Below are 23,087 nucleotides of genomic sequence, written 5' to 3'. Positions count from 1 at the left end.
GCCACTTTTGGTCACTTTTCTGACAATCACCATTCTTGTCCGGTTGCTCAATTTGGTAGGAGGGCCTGATCTTAGTAGTGTCTGGGTTTTGCCATGTTTTTTCTATTTAGTTACAATGGGATTTAACGGTGCTCCTAGGAAACTTCAAAACTTTGCCAATCTTTTTATAACCTTCTCCAGTTTTTTTTCCTCCTAACAACTTCATCTCAAAGTTCCAAAGGTAGCTCCTTGGTCTTCATGACAGCAGGACTGATCTGATCTGCTGTTTCAGTGAGACCTCACAGTCAGTGATATCTATTGTGCAATCAAGCAATTGAACACCGGTGAATTTGAAATGAACACAGGTGTACCTTGTTAATGTATTTAGTGTGATCTCTCAAGATAATTGACCCAAATTAGGTTGTTGAAACAAAGGGAGTGAATACTTATCAATTAAGTAATTTTCCATTTTTATTTTTAATAGATGTCTTCAGAATTATAAATACTTAATTTCATTTGAACATTATAAAGAATTGCTTCTACAGGAGTGGAGAAAAACATTTAAATATGATTTAATTTGACTTTGCAACACAGCAGAATGACAAATAAACAATGGGGTGTGAGTACTTTCTGAAGGCACTGTATATATAGCTTGTCCTGTCTGCAGTTGCATTGAAAAAAAAATTGAAGTATTACTAACGGTGCCAAAATAGATTTTCTTATTAAAAGAGATTCATACAGTATCTTATTCTTTATTATTTACCCTTTATTGCATAAATATTTCTTGTATTTGATATATATGCTCTCTTATCCACATAAATTAAACTCTGTGACAAGAACTATTTCTGTTTTAGTCAACTGTAAATAAGAGTATAGTCAAAATTTAACTGACCAGACGAACTCAAAATTGGGTGACTACAAAGTGACTATGACTAATAGACATTTTGGGAACAAGTAAAGGTTTGTTCCATGCTGAAAAGAGAAGAAAATAAATGTCTCGGCTGTGGAGCCTTCTTCGGATGTCACATGCTGACGCATCTACCCACTTGAACTAAAAGACATTTTAGTTGACTTGACTTAGACTATGATTAAATAAAAAACCTGGTGACTAAATTGGTTTTTTTAAGTCACCTGACTGGAACTCTTCCCACACTGACTGTAGCTGAATGGTCTGTCTCCTGTGTGAATGCGCTGGTGCTTTTTTAAGTCATGCGATTGAATAAAACTCTTCCCACACTGACTGCAGATGAACGGTCTCTCTCCTGTGTGAATGCGCTGGTGGGCTTTTAAGCTACGTGACTGACTAAAACTCTTCCCACACTGACTGCAGCTGAATGGTCTCTCTCCTGTGTGAATGCGCTGGTGCTTTTTTAAGTCATGCGATTGAATAAAACTCTTCCCACACTGACTGCAGCTGAACAGTCTCTCTTCTGTGTGAATGCGCTGGTGGGCTATTAAGCTACTTGACTGACTAAAACTCTTCCCACACTGACCACAGCTGAATGGTCTCTCTCCTGTGTGAATGCGCTGGTGGGTTATTAAGCTACTTGACCGACTAAAACTCTTTCCACACTGACTGCAGCTGAACGGTCTCTCTCCTGTGTGAATGCGCTGGTGTGATTGTAAGTGGCTTTTCTGACTAAAACTCTTCCCACACTGACTGCAACTGAATGCTCTCTCTCCTGTGTGAATGCGCCGGTGGGCTATTAAGCTACTTGACTGACTAAAACTCTTCCCACACTGACTGCAGCTGAATGGTCTCTCTCCTGTGTGAATGCGCTGGTGGGTTATTAAATTACTTGACTGACTAAAAGTCTTCCCACACTGACTACAGGTGAACAGTCTCTCTCCTGTGTGAATGCGCTGGTGGGTTATTAAGTTACATGACCAACTAAAACTCTTCCCACACTGACTGCAGCAGAATGGTCTCTCTCCTGTGTGAATGTGCTGGTGGGATTTTAAGGCATGTGACTGACTAAAACTCTTCCCACACTGACTGCAGCTGAATGGTCCCTCTCCTGTGTGAATGCGCTGGTGGGTTATTAAATTACTTGACTGTCTAAAAGTCTTCCCACACTGACTGCAGCTGAACGGTCTCTCTCCTGTGTGAATGTGCTGATGTTGTTTTAAGAGCTGCAAGTGACTAAAACTCTTCCCACAATGACTACATCTGAAAGGTCTCTCTCCCGTGTGAATACGCTGGTGTCTTTTAAAGTCACTTGACTGAATAAAACTCTTCCCACACTGACTGCAGCTGAATGGTCTCTCTCCCGTTTGAAGGTGCTGGTCGGGTTTTGATTTGCTAGACTGACAGAAACGCTGCTCCTCTCTGTGCCATAATGGCAGTTTGTCCACTCCATCTGAGCAAGGCCTTGAGTGATTCTTCCTCATTCTCTGATTGTACTGGGGTCTCTTATTCTGCCAATGCTCCATGGAATGGTCTTGCTCCGTGTGCTGAGATTTGTTTTCTCCACCATGTCCTTCAGTGTGCTGCTCAGCAGTGTGAATCATCCGGGGCTCCTTCTCCAGCTCTCTGAGACTAAAACTGTCTAGTTCATTCAGTTGTTCTCCTCTTTGCCCAAGAACAGACCTACTCTCCAGTTCATTAAAACTTTTAACAATTTTCTCAGTAACCAGATTAGTAAACCTGTGTGTAAAGCCATCAGATACTAAGGGATCATATGATTGTTTGAGTCTCTGCAATGACAGTCTCTCCACTTGAACAGAACAAGGCCTAATTATCAAGCCCTGTAGGAGCTGCTGTTGCTCCTCCCTGTACTGACTCCTCTCTGTGTGCTGTGACTCAGTACTGTTCTCTTCACCAGGTACATCAGTCTGCTGCTCTGCAGCGTCAATCAACTTGGACTTCATGTCCTGTTCTGTAAGATTTAAAACATCCAGTTCTTCACTGAGCTCTCGTACAGAGACACAGCCCAGTTCATTACAACCTTGTGTAATATTGTTCGAGTCCAGATTATTAATCTTATCTATAAAATCATCACATACTAAGAGCCCAGGTGTCTCACTCTCAGGCTCTGTCTTCATCATGGTCACAGAGTCCAGATCCTCGACACTCTGTCTGCTCTCTGTGTGCTGCTCACTGAGTGTCTCTTTCCCTTCTGCGACAGTGAGCTCTCTCTCCTGCACCAAACTGGAGCTCCACTCCTCCTCACTGTGCTGCTGTTCAAGAGGAGCCATGTCCCCAGCATCAGAGAGAGCACTGGTCTCTGTGCCTGTAAATACAGGAAAAGAAAACAATAACTTTATAATAATAATAAACTTTATTTTATATAGCACCTTTAAAGGTGGCTTCTCAAAGCACTTTACAGAAGGCCAACAACAAAAAAGACACAATATAAGCATGATGAGAATATAGTTAGATGAGTCAGTAGATGGTGGTACTAAGTCCAGTAGGAGCAGAGGGGTAAAGAACAGATAAATAAAGGCTCTTCTGAAGAAGAAGGTTTTGAGTCTGGATTTGAAGAAGCTTAGAGAAAGTGACTCTGATATCCTTGGGGAGAAAGTTCTAGAGCTTGGGGCAAAACAGGAGAAGGCCATGTCACCCATAGAGTGTAGAAGGACTGGGGGACAAATAGTTGAACACAATTAGAAGAGCGAAGGTTGTGAGGTGGGGAGTAGGGCGATAACTCAGACAGGTACTGAGGTGCCAAGCCATAGAGAGCCTTATAGGTAAGCAGGAGGATTGTTAAGCATCACAAAACTTGACAGGAAGCCAGTGCAAGGACTCCAGGATAGGAGTAATGTGAATACTTGCACTAGACAAACTGGAAATTACAGCATATTAACACTGCACTGACAGAGATGGGTAAATACAGACACACTGACTGGACACTGCAGCACATTAGCACTGCACTGAAAGGGGTTAATATAGACATGCTGACTGGACACTACAGTACATTAGCACTGCACTGAGAGAGAGCGGTTAATACAGACACACTGACTGGACACTACAGAACATTAACACTGCACTGAGTGACAGGTTAATACAGACATGCTGACTGGACACTACAGTACATTAACACTGCATTGAGAAAGAGAGGGATTAATACAGACACACTGACTGCATATTATAGTACTTTAAAACTGCACGGAGAGAGGTGGGTTAATACATAGACACTGACTGGACACTACAGTACATTAACACTACACTGAGACAGAGAGGGGTTAATACAAACACACTGACTGGACACTCCAGTATATTAACACTGCACTGAGAGAGAGAGGGGTTGATTCACACACACTGACTGCACACTACAATATATTAACACTGCACTGAGAGAGAGGGGTTAATACAGACACACTGACTGGACACTACAGTACATTAACACTGCACTGAGAGAGAGGGGGGTTAATACATACATACATACTGACTGGACACTACAGCACATTAACACTACACTGAGAGACAGTGTCCAATCAATCTTTATTGACAGAAAAAATAAACAAAGTATGAATCTTGATTCTTAGGACCCCACCTTAAGAATTATTAAAATAAAATCATAATTGGAATATTAATTTTTTATTCACAATCCTGCACGTTTCCAAAACACCAACGCTTTTCAAATGTTCCACAGTCATTATGAGATAATATAAAACATATATTTTAACGACATCCTGCTCTTCACCAACCCTTCAAACATCCTCACCAAGTCTACAGACCCGGAACCAGAGATCTTATTTTTCAGAGTCTTGTAGATGGTGAGTTTGGCCTGGCCCAGTAGAAAGTTGGCGAGGAGGGTCTGAGTTTTTTGTTTTTTCGTATGACCCACCCCGAACATGAAAATAATGTAATTGAAGGCCAGGCCAAGGTTGATGAAGAGCCAAATCAACACGGCAAACATGGGCGACAGGTGGGGGCAGGCACTGTAGTAGTGGAACACCGTCTCCCTCTGAGCGCAGAAGGGACAGGCCCCTTTTGTTGAGGGGAAATCTGTAGAGGCTACCCCAGGCAGGCCGGACACCATCTGGCACCCCCAGACGAGCCCTCCAGGGAGTGTCAGGGAGTGCAGACAGCTGGGCCTGGTGTCTAGATGTTACAACTAGTCTATACAGACACTTCCCCCCAACACCAGCCAGAGACCTCTCCTCTGAAGCAAGGGACTCAAGGAGAGATCCTGTCGGCCCGGGACTGAGTGCAGGAGACACTAGCAGACCAGGGAAAGGAGGCTGTGTGGTTGGAAGGTGGCGTTCCTCAAACAGACCCTGGACTAGCAGCATCTCCTCAAGAGGCAGAGCAGAGCAGAGCAAAGCTGAGTAAGAAACCCGTCCACACACCGCCGCGAGTGTAGTCCCAGAGCGTCACATGCCCACTCCATGCTGCGCCAGCAGTCCTGATCCACGTCAAGCAGGTGGTGGAGTTGTGTGACATTGGCGCGGACCAGTCTGCTGGTAAAGTCCAAGGAGCGGCCCAGTTCTGTGTCCATTCACGGATTGTGTACTAGTGGCTCTCAGAGTGTCCAGTATAGACTGGGCCGCTCCTCCTCTCTCCGCACGTGCAGATGCCACCAGGCTTTCAGGAGACTACGCTGGAAAGGCTGCAGTGGAGACAGGTCAACCCTGCTGGTGTCCATCAGGAAGAGAACAGAGTCGATCCCGAAGTGTCCTGCTAGACGCAACAGGGTGAAGGTCAGCTCCCTCCAGGACAGCGAGGCCGGGCCATACAGCAGCTTCTGTACTGCCTGCATACGAAAGGCGTCCACCCGGCTCCGGATGTCAACGAGTCCTTGTCCTCCGTCCTCTCTGGGCAAATAGAGGACACCCCTCCACAGCCAGTGCAGTCCATCCCAGAAGAAGTCGAGAAGCGTGGCCTGCAGCTCCTCGATCAGTCCAGCTGCTGGCTCCAGGCACAGCAGGCAATGCCACAACATTGAAGCCACCAGGGTGTTGACAATCAGAACCCGGCCTCTGTAGGAGGTCTGGGGGAGCAGCCAGCGCCAGCGATCCAGGGGACCTTTCACTTTTTCGAGGAGCCCCTCCCAGTTCTTCCTCACACTGGCCTTGTCCCCCAGGTACAACCCAAGTATTTGAGTCCTCCTCTGGTCCAGCTGAATCTCTCTGGCAAGACTGGGGGACCCGTCTCGCTCCACTCTCCCAGGAGTAGGGCGCTACTCTTGGCCCAGTTTACTTTGGCTGATGATAGCCACTGGAAATCATTCAAAGTTGTCTGTAGCGCCCTGACATCCTGTTCTCCTCCGACCACGACCATGATGTCATCAGCGTATGCCAACATCTTGACAGTAGAATTGGGGCAGCCCGGGATGGACAGCCCCTTGATGACCCGGCACAGCTGATGTAGCAGAGGTTCAATGGCAAGGGAGTAGAGCATTCCTGAGAGTGCACAGCCCTGCCTGACTCCCCTCTGCACTGGAAACGGAGCACTCAGCCCTCTGTTGACCTTTAGCACACTGAAGATGTCACTGTACAGCACCTGAATCATGGCAACAAAGACAGAGCTGAATCCGAAAAACCTCATGGTTCTCCACAAATACTGATGTTCAACCCTATCAAAGGCCTTTTCCTGGTCTAACGAAATGAGACCAGTATCTAAACCCAATAGTCTGGAGGTGGCCACAACATCTCGAATCAGAAATATATTATCAAAGATTGTCCTTCTGGGTACACAGTACGATTGTTCGGACTGCACCACTGATCCCAGCACCACCCTCAGCCTGTTGGCCAGAGCTTTGGACAGGATTTTATAATCCACACACAGCAGGGCAACAGGTCTCCAGTTCTTAATGTCACACAGGTCCCCTTTCTTAGGCAGCAGGGTGACAACAGCTCTCCTGCAGCTCAGTGGCAGGTCCCCGTGCTCCAGACTTTCCGAGAACACATCCAGCAGGTCAGGTCCCAGCACGGCCCAGAAGGCACAGTAGAATTTGGCCGGCAAGCCATCAAGGCCAAGGGTCATACCATTACTCAAGACACTGAGTGCAGTGGAGAGCTCCTCCAGGGATAGAGGCCTCTCCGGCCATGCTCCCTCCTCTTCGGGGACCTGTGGAAGGTCTTCAAGGAACCTGCGTGTGCAGACCGAGTCCTCACTTGCCTCGCTGGAGAAGAGTGTCTTGTAGAACTGCATGGTCCTCTCCTGGATCTGCCCAGCCTCGTGCAGCTCCTGCCCTGTCTCCGAGCGCAGGCAGAGGTTCTGCCTGCTCTGGCCCGGTTTCTTCTCTAGGCCAAAGAAGTAGCGAGTCGGGGCGTCTACCTGTGATGCACTCTGAACCCTAGATTTTATTAGAGCTCCCCGTACTTTTGTGTCCAGAAGGCCAATGAGTGACTCTTTTTGAGTGTGGAGGTTATCAATTAGCCTCCTGTCTGCACAACACTCCAGAGCCTGGTGGAGCTCCAGAATGTCTCTCTCCAGAGCCTTCATGGACTCACGGATACCTCTCATGACAATTCCAGTGTACTGCTGGTGGAACTGGCGAATCTGCACCTTCCCAGTATCCCACTACTGCCTCAGGGAGACAAAGTGGGCTTTCTGACTCCTCCACTGCTACCAGAAGAACACGAGGCAGTCACAGAAGTGAGCATCGTCAAGCAGTTGGGTATTAAAGTGCCAGTAGGCACTGCGGGACCTCACTGATGGGACGACGACTGTGCAGATGGTGAGACAGTGGTCCGACAGGCCCACTGGACAGATGGGAGTACTGTTTGACGATGCTGTAATGATGTTTACGGCAGTAGATGCGGTCAAGCCTGGCCAGAGAGAGGGTGTTCCCTCAGACCTGGGCCCAGGTGTACTGCCTCGTGTCCCCATGACATCTCCTCCAGATGTCAGTGAGGTCAGATTTGACAAGGATCCTGCGCAGCTCCCTGGCCGACAGGCCATGTGGCTCTCCGTGATTCCTGCATAATTCCTGTCCAGTGTGCTGCTCTCTGTGCAGTTAAAATCATCCCCCAGGAAGACCAGCTCTTCAGGCTGGCAGGTCACCAGCGCATTTTCAAGCTCCCTGAAGAAGGTGACCCTCTCTCCGCCGTCTGTGGATGCGTAAATGTTAATAAAAACAAAGGTTTTCTTCCTGTAAACTACTCGCATGAGTCAAAGGCGACCTTTCACAACCTCATGGACGGCGATAGAGAGGGGCTTGAACCCCACAGAGAACAGCACCGTGATCCCCGCGCTCACAGGGGACCCATGATTGTACACAATGTCCCCCTGCCACTCCTGCTGCCAGGCAATGATGTTGGAGCTGTCGGTGTGGGTCTCCTGCAGGAACGTCACCTGCAGGCTGTTTTCTTTGATGACCTCCAACACCACAGCTCGCTTCAAAGCCCTCCGGCACCCATTGGTGTTCAAACTCCCTATTCTAATGCCGCCCATGTTTGCGGAAAAGAAAAAAAGAAACAACATAAAACACAAACAGACACATAGCACGCAGACGGATAGTGATGTGATGTAAGAGACGGGACTCATTCGTGCTGAGGTGCATTCCGCGGTCCTGCCCTGATCTTACCCAATAAGCTCTTCAGGCACCATCTCTCTTGATTGCTGAAGTCATTCGCACCTGAGCCTTTTCAGATGGTGGGTCGCGGAGAGGACAAAGAGCTCAGTGTCGGGAAAAAAGTCCTCGACCACAGTTCCCCTCTTACCTTTAGTCTTCTCTAAGAACTCCCTGATGATCTGGAAACTGTAGCCTACTCTGCAGCTCTGCCGGGCCGAGGAGCCCGAGGCGAGAGAGGAGTCTGGGAAGCCGCCCTCGTCATCGTTGCTCCCGGACTCCGAGGAGCTCTGGGCGGTGGCGGCGAGGACACTCCAGCGCGTCCTTACTCTCCCAGTGTCGGAGTCACTCGCGGCCCCTGGGCCGGCGACAGAGCCGCCCTCCACCGAGCTCTCTGTGCTGTGCTTTTTCTGCACCGCACTCTGCATAGATTTTTTCGTGCGCTTTCTCCACGGTGTCTTAAAACCATTGTCTATTTTTCTGGATGTTAATTAATTTCCTCCCCACACTGTGTCTACAGTTTTCGCTGCCACTTGTGACGAGTTTTCCTCCGTCGGTGTCACTGCCTGCTCTCTCTCCCTGACTCTCCTGAGCAGCGGGGCTCTGCAGCTCCCCTGCTCCGCCAGCGCTCGTATCTTGCTCCCCGGTGTGGGGAGCTCCCATCTGAGGGCTGAGGTGGTCCACTCTTTGCTATCTGTTCTCCTGCATGGGACACCACCAGCTCGGGCTCACCTGCCCCCTCCAGCGATCTCCTCTCCTGCACCCCGGCCGTGGGCTCTGCCTCCCTGCTGCCTCCCCGCACTGCTCCACTCCCCGCTGCCTGACACTGTCTCCTGGCCTCCTGGCAATTCTTCACCACATGCCCCTCGCTCCCGCACCTGAAGCACTTCGTCAATTCCAAAGTCACGAATACAACATAATCACAGGTGTCAATCCGAAATTTAAGATCCACATTGATCTCTTCCATGGGGTTTTTTTAAGATCACGTAGACTTGTCTTCGGAAAGAGATGACGTGCTTCAGTTGAAGTGCCCTGCAGCCCAGAGGGACCCTCCTGATCGGAGAGACCACCTGTCCGTAACAGGACAGCTCCCTCTACAGCAGCTCGTTCCTCATGCACGGAGGCACATTGGAGAGTGTGATCTTCCGAGCTGGGGCTGTGAGCGGCAGCACCGGGGTGAAGGTGCCGTCCAGGACAACCCACTTTACCACCAGGGCATTTGCCAGATCAATAGATTGCAGGAAAATAACTATCCCTCCACTCATGCGGGAAGCGGACTTGATGTTCCTGCAGCCCACAACCTTCCCAACCGCAAGAACGCACCTCTCCAGCGGTTCATACAGACACACTGACTGGACGCTACAGTACATTAACACTGCACTGAGAGAGGTTCATACAGGCACACTGACTGGAAACTCCAGTACATTAACACTACACTGCAATCAGAGAAAGGGGTTAATACAGACACACTGACTGACTGGACACTACAGTGCATTAACACTGCACTGAGAGAGAGGGGGGTTAATACAGACACACTGACTGGACACTACAGTACATTAACACTGCACTGAGAGAGAGGGGTGAATACAGACACACTGACTGGACACTACAGTACTTTAACACTGCACTGAAAAAGGGGTTAATACAGACATGCTGACTGGACACTACAGTACATCAACACTGCACTGAGGGGGGGGGGGTTAATACAGACACACTGACTGGACACTACAGTACATCAACACTGCACTGAGAGGGGGGGGGTTAATACAGACACACTGACTGGACACTACAGTACATTAACAATGCACTGGGAGGGGAGGGGGGGTTAATACAGACACACTGACTGGACACTACAGTACATTAACACTACACTGAGACAGAGAGGGTTTAATATAGACACACTGACTGGACACTACAGTACATTAACACTGCACTGAGAGAGAGAGGGGGGTTAATACAGACACACTGACTGGACACTACAGTACATGAACACTGCACTGAGAGGGGGGGGGGGTTAATACAGACACACTGTCTGGACACTACAGTACATGAACACTGCACTGAGAGAGAGGGGGCTTGATACAGACACACTGACTAGACACTACAGTACATTACCACTGCACTGAGGGGGGGGGGGGGGGTTAATACAGACACACTGACTGGACACTACAGTACATTAACACTGCACAGAGAGAGAGGGGGGTTAATACAGACACACTGACTGGACACTACAGTACATTAACACTGCACTGAGAGAGAGAGGGGTTAATACAGACACACTGACTGGACACTACAGTACATTAACACTTTATACAAACAAGGACAAACTGGAAATTACAGCATATTAACACTGCACTGACAGAGAGGGGTAAATACAGCCATACTGACTGGACACTCCAGTACATTAACACTGCACTGAAAGAGGGGTGAATACAGACACACTGACTGGACACTAGAGTACATTAACACTGCACTGAGAGAGGGGTTAATACAGACACACTTACTTCACAGTACGGTACATAAACAATGCACTAAGAGAGAGAGGGATTAATACAGATATAGTGGATTAATATTCCAGAGGAGTTAATACAGACACAGACCTCACCAGTGAGGAAGTTATAGACACTGGTTTTAAACACACACACATACTCTGACTTCATACACGTCACCACACTGACCTGACAACAGTTTCATGTCCATTTCTTCTTTTATTTCTGCAGTGACTTCACAGGGAAGCGTCTGGGTACCCTGATCTCCTCTTGCTCCCGAATCCTCCTCCCACAGCTGCAATCTCCACTTCAAGCTCTCGTTTTCCTTCTTCAGCTGCGCCATTTCACTCCCGACAATGTCCTGCACACACTGTGTGATTTTAAACACGGCCCGTCTCACCAGGACCTGGGAGACGCTGCGGAGTTTGTTTTCAAACTCGTTCTCAGAGTCAGACATCCTGTTTCCAAAAACTTCTGACACTTCATACACGATCGATTTGAGCAAAACGTGCATGAACGAGTCAAGCTGGATTTCCAGATTTAACAAGTACTCCGCCATCCTTCTTCAGAGTCGATCAGAAACAAAGGCTGACTTGCGATGTTTAAACAGAACAGCTTCTTTATTTTTATTCTTCACAGATTCTGTTGTCAGGGCTGTGCTCTGTTCAAGCATAAACACAGCTGACAAGATGCTACGTTTTCAGAAACTGAAGTTATTAAAAAAAACAACTTTCTTCTTTATAGAAAGAAAATCATTCAAGCACCCACAGCTATGTTGTGTAGCGCCGTGTGATGACGTCATTCGTTAGCGCGGCCGCGACTTCAAAACAATCGAGAAGCGGAGCTGAGAAAGAGGAGTTTCTGCAGCCTGATATAAACTTAACTGCACCTCCTAGCGCCACCTAGTCAAGAGGAGTGAATCACCTGCGACTTGCGCCGTTCGTAAGTGTGAATTTTGTGAAACGGAACAGATTTACTGTTTTGCCCTTCCACAACGAAAACGTCTCCCTTTGCAGGTTTTTGGTTAAAGAAAAAAAATGCTGTCATATTCTTCCCAGCTGGCAGTATTTATTCTGCAACATAAGCAAGATTTGTATTTCATATTTCGCAAATTGTATGAATTTCTCGAAAAACACGTTGTTCCAAGAAAGGAAATAAATACTTCTAGTAACAAAATCAAGCCATATGTGATTGTCCTTAATGATACACTCTGTATGACAAGACAGGAAGAAAGGCACCTCAGGATTTCAGACACAGGATCTCCTGTATATTGAGAGAAGTTTATACCATCTGTCAGTTTTCATGTCCAAGGAGCTCAATTTGCATTCCATGTACAACAGCGTGTCCTCTACACCCGCCACTGAAGCACAGCACAGGCTCAGCATCTTGACATCTTCCTAAAAGAGACACGTAGAGACCTTTTGGTGGGCAGTGGCTCAAAAGGGGAGAAGAGACCATTTCTGGAGCAGGATTTGTTACGTTGGAGTATTCTGGACACAAATCAGTGCCCGCTTTTATTTCTGTTTTTTTTTTTAATTTTACAGAAAGTTTAAATGTGACTTTGAAGGCATTATAATTCACAACCATGGCAAAAAATGGTTGTCCATAATTGTTGATTATGTTTGATTAACAGACAAAATATGACAACACCTCTACTGAGCATATACTTTATTTTCCTGATGTAACACATCTTAACAAGAGGGCAAAGTAAATAAAATAATTAGCATCTAATTGCATGCAATACCAAATGCAATCTCTTTCCATCTTAAGAGCAAGGGTTCACATGATACATCAATTCAATTTTTTTTTCCCAAAAAAGTGTCTATTGTGGGACGAATACTGCTTGAGCAGCCTCTGTTCCTCAACCACCTGGCTCAGGTCTCGATGGAGTACATGTTTCTATGAGGCTGAATTGTCTTAGTTCAGGGATCTTCTTTACGAAATAAAGGATGGCTTTCTACCTGCTCAAGCTATTGTCGACACTGTGCGGGAGGTTGACGATGAGCTGTCTGGCAGTTAGATCCTGCAGGACTTTGAGCAACTCAAACTCAGCCTCCTGGACAGCTGGCTGGAGAAGCTGTGACAGGTGCATGGCTCAGGGAGATGACAGTGAAGACGGGGGACCATGGGGTGAGCCTTCTGGGGTGCACCACCATCGTGTTCCACAGGCTGGTTGTGGCAAAGCAGTTCAGGGCACCGGTCTTGGATGTGGTTTGGGTAAAAATCTTTCCCCACTTCGAGCCGGCATGGCTGTGGGTATGTCTGAGGCTGCCTTTCCTGCCCCAGAGGTTGAAGCAGCTCGACAATTTCATCCAACATAATTGCATTTTATGAAAATGGTGCTGCAGCAAATTCTGTATGTCTGTTGTGTCCCACAGCTTGTGAGAAGAAGAGAGAGACCCCTATCTCTTTTGCCTTCCGTTACTCCCACTCAGGGGTCTTTCCACTGACTCTGTGAGGGGCAGGTGTGTCCAGTAGATTATCGAGTGGAAGTTAGGGATGTTGGAGATGCAGCTCCTTGCATTCACAACAAGAGTCACCAGCAGCAGCAGCAGTAGTGCCTGCAGCTTTCCATTCTGTAGTGGTTTCGCTTAAACGAAAGGTTTCCCAAGCGGAAACAAACCACCTTTATTCGCATGCTTCTCAACTGCATAAAGGTCCCTAGCGACAGGCCATCTTTTCTCAATGTATTTCTGGTGTTTCATGGCATCTCGTACCAAATGCACTTTCCTTCTGTACACGGAGCTGATCACTTGAAATTTGGCTGTGCAGAGAGACCAAGATGAGCTTTGTCGACTCCAAAGCAGCTCCTTTGTAAAACGCTGTTTGTTCACATCACTTATGTGGGGCTTATACACGGCGGTCTCTAAAGGTCTTTGCTACCTGATAGTGGGGCATTGCAGTAGTCTAACCTGCTGTATGCAAGAGCATGCATTAATTTCTCTGTGTCTTGAGTGGAGAGAAACTGCCTTAGTTTTGCAATTTTTCTCAACTGTAGGAAGTATGTTTTGATACTCTTTTAACATGAGAGTTAAACGAGAGCCTTGCGTCTAATATGGTTATGTGCTGAGTCTTTGAGGCAAATTTTTGAATGCTCTGAGTAAAGTGCTGAAGTTATAGTAGTCCTATCAGTATTGTAGCCACCAAACAACAGAACCTGTTTTATCAGAGTTGAGGAACAAAATGTTTTCACACATCCAAGTCTTTACTTCATTAATGCAATTAGATACTTTATTGATCCCTCACGGGATCAATAAAGTATCTATTAAATAAAGTGATAATAGACGAGTTGTTGTTAGGTGTAAACAAAATGTTTATTTGAGTGTCATCAGCATATGAATGAAAGTTAATATTATGTTTTTGTATTATCCTACCTAGCAGCAGCATGTACAGAGAGAACAATATTGGCCGCAGCACTGATCCCTGTGGTACCCCAAATTGACATTGAGGAATCAGTTCAATTATTAGATATTGGAACATTTAAAAAGCATCAGATATTTTTTTCTTGATATTGCATTTATACTTTATGTTACTCTTTTCTATATATTAACTGTAGAAGTCCTTCCCAATTTTTTTCAAATATCACAATTTGTAGGCATGGAACTAAGGCATGTTATATCAGAATTTATTTTACCTTCATTTACACATTATAACACTCAACCTCTAAGTAAATAACAAATGCTCAAACATTTCGAACAGTAATTATAAATCCTCTCAGTCAATAACTTTGGAAAATCAAGTTAGAAACACGTAATCTCTGTCTGTAATAGATTCTTGTAAATCTTGGATTTTAAATAAGTCTACTGTAGCTGAATATATTTCATGTAAAAGCAGAAATGTTGCACATCCTTAATCTCTTTAATTACCTCTCTGCTACATAAGGCATCTCAGAGAAAAGTATTAAGGGGGTGGTATAAAGAATCTCCACTTAATCTCAATCTCATCTCTACTTAATTGGATTTCTTAGCAAAACCTTAACCCACTTGATATTTGCAAGAAATGTGATTGTTTTTGTTAAACAATTGAGTACGTACTGTACAGCCTTTAATATGCGATAGTGAGTTTTCCCGTATTCTGGGGAGGGAGGAGAACTGAAATTAAGGAAATACATATTTAAAGGGGGTGAAAGTCTTAAATGTGTTCTTTCATATCTGGGCGTTTGAATAGATTTGTTGTATAATTTATTGTGATTTCACTCCATACTTGTGTTTCTCAGGAGAAAGTAGTAACATTGGGGATTTGAGGGTACAGAAAATACATTGTACTGTACGGGAAAATGTAAGGTTATGTTAAAAAAGAAACTTTTCAGCACCCTTTTGAACGCGATTATTAGACACCTGTTGAATCTCAACCGGGATTTCTTGAGACATCATTCAGTGAGCGAAGCCTCCCTCTGGACTCCGCACTGAGTTGAAAGCTATGCGAGCTGCTCACTCCTTGTTCTGTACTGTTACCAGAAATCAAGATAAATCATGTCAGACATTTTTCCATCTTTAATGTGACCTTGCAACCAACAAAATTCAAGAGAAAACAGATAATTATTAGGAAAAATAATTGAAATTAAAAAACCTACTGTCACGGACGTCCAAAAGGACTAACCGTGGAGAGCAGGAGAGCGGAAAAAGACCCATATGCGTAGCGGCGAAACGGGGAGTTAGCCCGGGCTCATTCGTGCAAAGAGTTCAGGAGTGCCGTATAGAAACCAATGCCCTCAGGTAGCGGACGTAGGGCGACCTGGTGCTAGGCGGGTCTCAGGACATCTGAATGTCAATGCTGAGCCAGGGCAGAGTGCAAGACCCGGAAATATATAGCCCCAGAGAGAGAGAAATACCGGAAGGACAGCAAATAACCGGAAATGAGAGACAGGACAGAGAAGGAGCACCCTCTGGCTGCAGAGGGCGTGACACCTACAACACTCTGGTTGCATAAGTGTGCACACCCTTTTATTATGGGGGCTGTAGCTGTGTTCAGAGTTAACCAATCACATTCAAAATCATGTCTAAAGTAAAATAGCATACACCTGCCATTAATGAAAGTGATTCTGATTAACCCCAAATAAAAATCAGGTGTTCTTGTAGGACTTCCTTGAAACTTTCGTGGTTGAAGTCTACTGGGATAGCCATGGTCCTCAAGGAGGTGATTAAAAATATAAGGGATCTTATTGTTGAAAGGTACTGATCAGGAGAGGGGTATAAAAGAATATCAAAGGCATTGGATGTACCATGGAGCCCTGTGAAGATTATCATCAAATGTGGCACCACAGGGACATTGACAAGATCAGGACAACCCTCCAAAGTTAATGACGGGACAAGGAGAAAACTCATGAGGGAAGCTACCAAGAGGCCTACAGAAAGCTACAGAGACCTACAGAGCTGCAGCAATTTTTGGTGGGTATTGGTCACTCCTTGCATGTGACAACAATCTCCCGTATTCTGCACGTCTGGGCTATGGGATAGGAGGCAAGACAGAAGCCATTTTTCAAAAAAAATAAAACTAAATTTTGCAATAAAATGCATTCAGTCACCCTAAAAAATGTCTTATGGTCTTATAAGACAAAGGGTGAGCCTTTTGGCCTTAAGTTTAAAAGATATGTTTGGTGCAACACAGCCCATCATCACACACCACTTGGTGGTGGAAGCATCATGCTTTGGGGATGCTTTTCTTCAGCTGGGACAGGGGCTCTACTCAAAATAGATAGGATAATGACTAGCTCCAAATATCAAGATATTTTGGCACAAAACCTGCTGGCCTCTGTCAGAAACCTGTCATCTAGACACTGTTCCCAGAGCTGGATAAGTGACTCCAGATTCTACAGCTCTCTAGCAATAGAGAAAGTCAGGCTACAGAAGTGGAGAAATGGAGAAAATCTCCTCTTCACAATGTGGAAAAATATTACCGAGACGAGTAAATTTCTTGAAGTTCAATACTCTATACAAGTTACCCCTTCCCACCTGGCAAAATTTAAGGGCTTCAGTACAAAAGCTGGCTGAAACAAGCGATCACTATTATTACACATTTTTGCAGACCTCACGGTGCTCTACACTGCTCTTTTCTAAACTGAGCTGCTCATTTGGAAACCAAAAGGCAACAGAGAGGCGTTCTTATACTGGGAGCCGAACCCGGGCCACCTGGGTGAAAACCAGGAATCCTAACTGCTAGACCAACGTAGTCATTCTGTGCATAATGCAGGCAAATTGTAGTTCCTGTCTCTATGCCATGCTTCCTTGAGAGCTAGCTGACAACCAGAGCGCTGCAGAGTCTAAACAGAAGGCCACACCTGCATTCAACATATTCACACCAGGAGTTGAACACAGATACACCTGATGAAAATCTTCCCACATTATAAACTTGCAGCCCTGGGTCTCAGTTCGTTTTTGGTAGCCTTAGCCAATCAAAGCCTGTATGGCTCCCAATTATTTACAAAGAATTGTCCAATCACAGTCTCAGCTCTCATTCTTGGTAGTTTTCACCGAATCACAGCCCTCCCTGCTTTCAATCAACTGGGGAGTTTATCCATTTGTGTGCTGGTTAATCAATCCGGTTTTTCAAACTAGAAGTACCAGAAACTGTGGGCTCCTTGTGTTTCTTTGTCCTTTTTAAAATATGTTTCTGGTTTGTAAAATATCTGTTTATGACATTATTGACTCAGCTTTCTCCGGTGCTGTTAGAAATAAATATAAATAGGTATGTGGTATTTTAACTAATCTGGTGTTTGAATCAATTAAGGGGTGGCTCCATCTGCTTTGTAGTTATAAAAAATAATAAAAAATGTAAGTGAAGCTTGATATGAGGGTAATCTGTGTTTTTACAAGTTTGGTACTTAATAGACTTTTGGGTTTGGATTTTGAATCATTATTGTCATGCTCAGGGTGGGACCAGCTTCTTTCTTCACAGAAATGTTCACACACAAGTAAACCGTGTACACTCAGGAAAAAATCTCAATTTCAATTTCTCATCTAGTCTATTTTGACCTTACAGATTGATATTATTGATATATTATCTTATCTGTATTATTTATAGAGCTCATGTATTTGTTGTAGAGTATTTATATTCTTGAGAGAACAACTGTATAACTGTAGTATTAACAGAGACTCTGCATTAAATACTATCTCCATTGTTGTAACTGCTTCAATCAATTCAGAGTAGCGGGGTAGGCAGAGCCTATCCCAGCATTAAATGGGCACAAGACAGGATACGCCCTGAATGGGACACTACAGACACACACTTACACCAGGGCTGGTTTTCCCAGAAGCTAATTAACTAAACCCAAGCGAACAAGGGTACATGCACATACCCAGGGAGCAGATTGAATGCACGAAATGAACCCAGCAATGCTAACCACTGCACTGCCTCGTCACCCTGACAGAGATTTAATATAGAATAATCCACAACATAAGTCATTGATCTCCCTTCTTCCTTTATTTCTTATCTACACTCTGGTTTATCGATTCTCTCTTCCTAGTGTAGTGACTCCTTTCCGCTTGATTCTCAACTTTATTTCAGAATTTTTTTCAGATCCCTTCTTCTCTTCATTCTAGTCTGGTGAGAAGTCAGGCTCCAAACAATACCTTGAGCAGTTTCTGCAATTTTATTAATAATAATTAATTCTGCTTCTTCTACTAATGATATCACTCCTGCTGCTGCTTACAACAGTAAATTCCCCCCTTATGTTTATAGTACTGATGACACTACTAGTGCTCTGAATAATATCACAGCTGTATCTTCTGCTGTTCCTGCTAAACCTACAGTCTAGACATACCTAGAGGCTGCTCTTCTCTTCCTTCACTCTCTTCTTCTGAGCTTTCATTTCTCTCTTCTTTTTCTCCACTTCCAGTCTCCTCTTCTCGACCTCCTGCTTCATCTGTTCCATGTCCTTCTTTTTCAAGATTTCCCCCCTCTTCTCCTCCTGCTTCATCTGTTTCTTTTCCTCCTTTTTCCTCCTAGAGTCTCTACAGTTTATACAGATGAGACTATACAGTGTGTCCAATAAGAGTCTGTCCAGGTAAGACTATACAGTGTATCTAGTAAGAGTCTGTCCAGATGAGTTTATACAGTGTGTCCAATAAGAGCCTGTACAGGTGACTCCACACAAGGACAGAGGTTCTGTTCACTTCTCACCTGTCTCTGAGTCTCAGGAACTCTGAAGTTCCTCAAAGGAGGGGGCTCCTCCAGGGCTTGATGGGGGCGGCATGGCACAGTCACCAGGGGTTTCTCTGAGTTCAGATGATTGAGGAGGGAGGGCCCAGGGGCGCCGAGGTCCAGGAGAGGGAGGGATGAACATCTTGTTTTCTTTAACAGCCTCGCCAATCTGGATCATGCGTCTCCTTGGCTGTGGAGACTGAAGACACACAGAAGACCTTTCTGTTCCTGCTGAGTCCCACAACAAGTCAGACTGTCCTAAGACTACTACAAAGAGAAAAAATTAACCTGCTATTCACAGACCTCAGTTACAGGGACTCCCAGGTAGTTCTGCAGGATGAGGTAGAGCTATGCTGCACACTGGCGGAAGCACTTGTCCACCTCAGAGAAGTCACACCTGACCTTCATGTTTTCGAAGCAGGACTTCAGTGTCTCCTTCGCCTCCTCCTAGTCATCCTGCTTCATGATTCCTGTGCCCTGGAAGGGAAAATCCTAGGAAAATGGGGAGAGAGAATCAGGCAAGATGTCCTGACCATGTCTGCTGCTGTCAAACCAAACCTCCATTATCAGAGCTCCCGTTGTGTTGCCCGTTGTCTTCACTGTTTTAATTTTGGGATTTGGTAAAATTTCTTATCATATCCTCTGTGAAACTTCACTAACTCAGTACCAACTCCTGTACCAGAGAGAGAGAACAAAGACAGTGAATCATCATCATACCTCCACAGCGCCAGACAGGAGATGCAACCTAGGGGTGGAACTGTGGTATCTCTAAAGCCAAAAGAGAGGGGGAGGGGGGTCACCCCCCTGTTAATAGAGCCAATAGAGAGACAGAGACACACCACTGTTAATAGAGCCATTAGAGAGAGGGGGAGTAACCCCACTGTTGCCATCGATGACCAAGAGTCTCACCACCCACTCTATGATGCCCGCTAGTGGTGATCTATAAGCGGTGTGTCTTTCAGCCAACCACTTGAAATAACAGCAGGCTGGTGTCCCAGCCCAGCTCCTGTCTCTCTCCCCTTGGATCTGGGAGATTTCCAGGTTGAGTGGGGTGACGCAGGTATCTTGGAAAGCTGAGGGGGTCAGGAGAGTCGCCCCAGCCCCTGTACCGCCCTGATACCACAGTGTAAGCTGGACAAGGGGAGGGGTTTCAGGGACTCACCAATCCCACATATGCTGCCTCCGATCCAAACTTGGCCAGGACCTCATCGTACAACTCCAGGCAGTCAAGCTGGATGGAAGACATCGCATTCTGAGCCCAGGTCCGCACCCAGCTCTCCTCAACCTAGAGAAGCCCCTCCAGTTCGACCCGCAGGCCCTCCCCGAGCCACCACAGGGCAGCCGGGGCCTTACCTACACTCTTACCTACAGTTACACTATAACTAACACTTACACAAATACTGCCAATATTACAACAGTAACACTGCAATTAAGGCTTACAGTTTGTATATTACTAACAATAACACAAACTTAGTAGTACACTAATAATACCAATAATAACAGTAATACTATCAAAAGAACTAACATGACAATGAGTATTAATACTCTGACACTTACACTATGATTATCACTAATATTAACATGAATACTAGCATTAAAACTAAAATTCAAAGTAGCTCTATCATCACTAATTCTCACATGAATACTAGTATTCAGTAGTGCTATCATCATTAATACTCACATAGACACACAGACACTACACATACTCATGGACACACACCCACACACATCAAACACTCACAAACACCCACACACCCACAGACACCACATACGCTAATAGTGATAAAAACACAGCACTCACAGATTTCTGTTCGTTGGTCTGGACTCTAGAAAGTTCTAAAGTGCTCTAGAAATTTGCAAGTGACTCTGGACCTCAACACCTGTTGATGGGTCACTTCTGTCAGACACAGCATTGGAGCCCAAGCCCACCTACACACACATTCACACACACTGACAGATATACACCCACACATTCACACACATTATGACATACTGACAGACACACAACCACACACATTCACACAAACACTACACACACTCACAGATACAAACTCACAGACACACATTCACAGACACACACATAGACACAACACACACTCACAGGCACCACACACATTTATACACACAATCAGACACTCACACACATACAGTACTCGCACACATTCACAGACACACACATAGACACTACTAATACTTACAGACACACACCCACACACTGATAGACACCACACACTTGCAGACACACACCCACACACTAACAGACACACACCTGCACAATGACAGACATATCACACTGACAGACACACATTCACACACTGACAAACACCACACACTCACAAACACCACAAACTCACAGACACACTCTACACTTATAATAACAGTAATGATATCACTAAAACTAACACTACTGCTACTGTTAATACTGTAACAGTAACTCTATAATTAAATTTAATATTAACATTAATATGACCATTAAAACTAAAATTATCAGTAGTGCTATCATCATTAATACTCACATGAACACTAGCATTAGTAAAACTACCAGTTGTACTCTCACTAATATTAACATAAATACACTAGCATTAGTATTAGTTGCTGTCCGTGACGTCACACCACTCTTTGTGACGAAGGCGAGACATCTAGCCAGGCACAGTGATGTGCCACGTGTCGCCATGGTTACCATACTTATGATTTGTAAACAAATGGAAAATGCATTTAAACTGTTACTTACACAAATTTATTAACTTTGAATATAATTTTCTAGCTCTAGGATACAATTCCTAAATAATAATTTGAATAAATCATTCTTTAATTTCAGATTGAACATTATTAACACTAAACGCATGTTAATTAATTGATTTTGACTCTTTTCTAGATTTTAAAATGGGTCAAGAATGGGAAAAGAATCAGTGCTCACCAATCGGTGAACTTAATCGATTATTCTATGTTTTTTTAGTTGAATTAATTGCTTGATAAGTGATCAATAACTCTCCTCCGTGCGCTCTGCGCATCTCCCGCGGTCTCGCTCTCCGATTCCGGCGCTCTGCCTGGTGTCTGTGACGTCACAGCGCTCTTTCTGACAGAGCAGAGCGCGTCTCCGCTGGAGGAGACTCCTGTCCGGAGCCCGGAGGGCTTTTCTTACAGATATAACATCTCCAAAAACAAAACACACCGGGCTGTTAAGAGAAGCGATTCATAACAGCAGAAGGAGGAGAATGACAAACCAAGAAATGAAATTCATTAAACACTAACAGAAAAAAAAATGTTTACTTCACAGAATAATGCGTTATAAAGCATACTCCTGTGGAGCAGAAGAGAAAGAGAAGGAGCACAGGTCTCTATAATAAGTGCTTTTAAGCATTTTACACGAATCTCCATAGAATAGAAGCCAGGAGGATCAGACTCCTGATCCTGGAGGTTGAAGAGCAGCTCTTGGTTTTATTTTCACTCGATCTCTCAGTTCCTCAGCCAGTTTGATTATTTAATTAACTATATAACTGTTATCAGACTCTGTTTAACTGTATATTTAAAAGACTCCACATGAGAGACGTGTGGGAGACGCTGAATCCCAGGGCTGGTGTGGAATCACACACAGACAGGTCTTCTGTGTGATCTGAGTCCCACTGCTCAGAGCTACAAACTTGTCAACTAGTCACTATTGTAGACACGACCATCAGTCTGCTGCTGCTGATAATCATATTACACTTATAAGAGTGACAACACTGCTGTTCATTAAATAAGTAAAAATAATAATAAGAGATAATCACATATTGCTCAATTGTCAGTCAAACACTTCTGACAGATAGGTTTATTCCATGCTGAAAAAAAGAAGAAAGAGAACACAACGTTTCGGCCGTGGAGCCTTCTTCAGGTGTGAGAGAGACAGGGCAGTAGGCAAAGGTAAAGTAGTGGGAGAACAAAGGCTGGGAGGGAGGAGGAGTGAGAGGCGGGAGCAGGGGACAGAAAGAGAGGCCAATCAAGAGGTGTGAAGTCAGAATAGATGTAGAGAGGTGTGACA

At 45.1% G+C, this 23,087-nt stretch overlaps 1 protein-coding gene across 1 annotated transcript; it reads right to left on the bottom strand.

Moving 5' to 3' along the window:
• Positions 1 to 432: 432 nt before the first annotated feature.
• Positions 433 to 11,730, bottom strand: LOC148824885 (uncharacterized). The gene is made up of 2 exons (XM_088926456.1): positions 11,120 to 11,730; positions 433 to 3,212 (listed from the first exon to the last, which is right to left on the bottom strand). The coding sequence occupies exons 1-2, from the start codon at positions 11,487 to 11,489 to the stop codon at positions 1,102 to 1,104; spliced, it is 2,481 nt and encodes an 826-aa protein (XP_088782582.1). The 5' UTR covers positions 11,490 to 11,730; the 3' UTR covers positions 433 to 1,101.
• Between the last annotated feature and the right edge of the window lie 11,357 nt (positions 11,731 to 23,087).

Source organism: Atractosteus spatula, chromosome 10 (assembly GCF_055471065.1).
Source record: "Atractosteus spatula isolate fAtrSpa1 chromosome 10, fAtrSpa1.hap1, whole genome shotgun sequence".
Classification (NCBI taxonomy): Eukaryota; Metazoa; Chordata; class Actinopteri; order Semionotiformes; family Lepisosteidae; genus Atractosteus; species Atractosteus spatula.
This window is presented reverse-complemented; position numbering and strand designations above follow the sequence as displayed.

Bases quoted from the DNA above. Each gene is read 5' to 3' on its own strand.
- LOC148824885 (XM_088926456.1), bottom strand. From the start codon at position 11,489: ATGGCGGAGTACTTGTTAAATCTGGAAATCCAGCTTGACTCGTTCATG. The intron at 3,213-11,119 runs GTCAGTGTGGTG...CTGTATTTACAG, and splicing joins GGACATGAAACTGTTGTCAG to GCACAGAGACCAGTGCTCTC.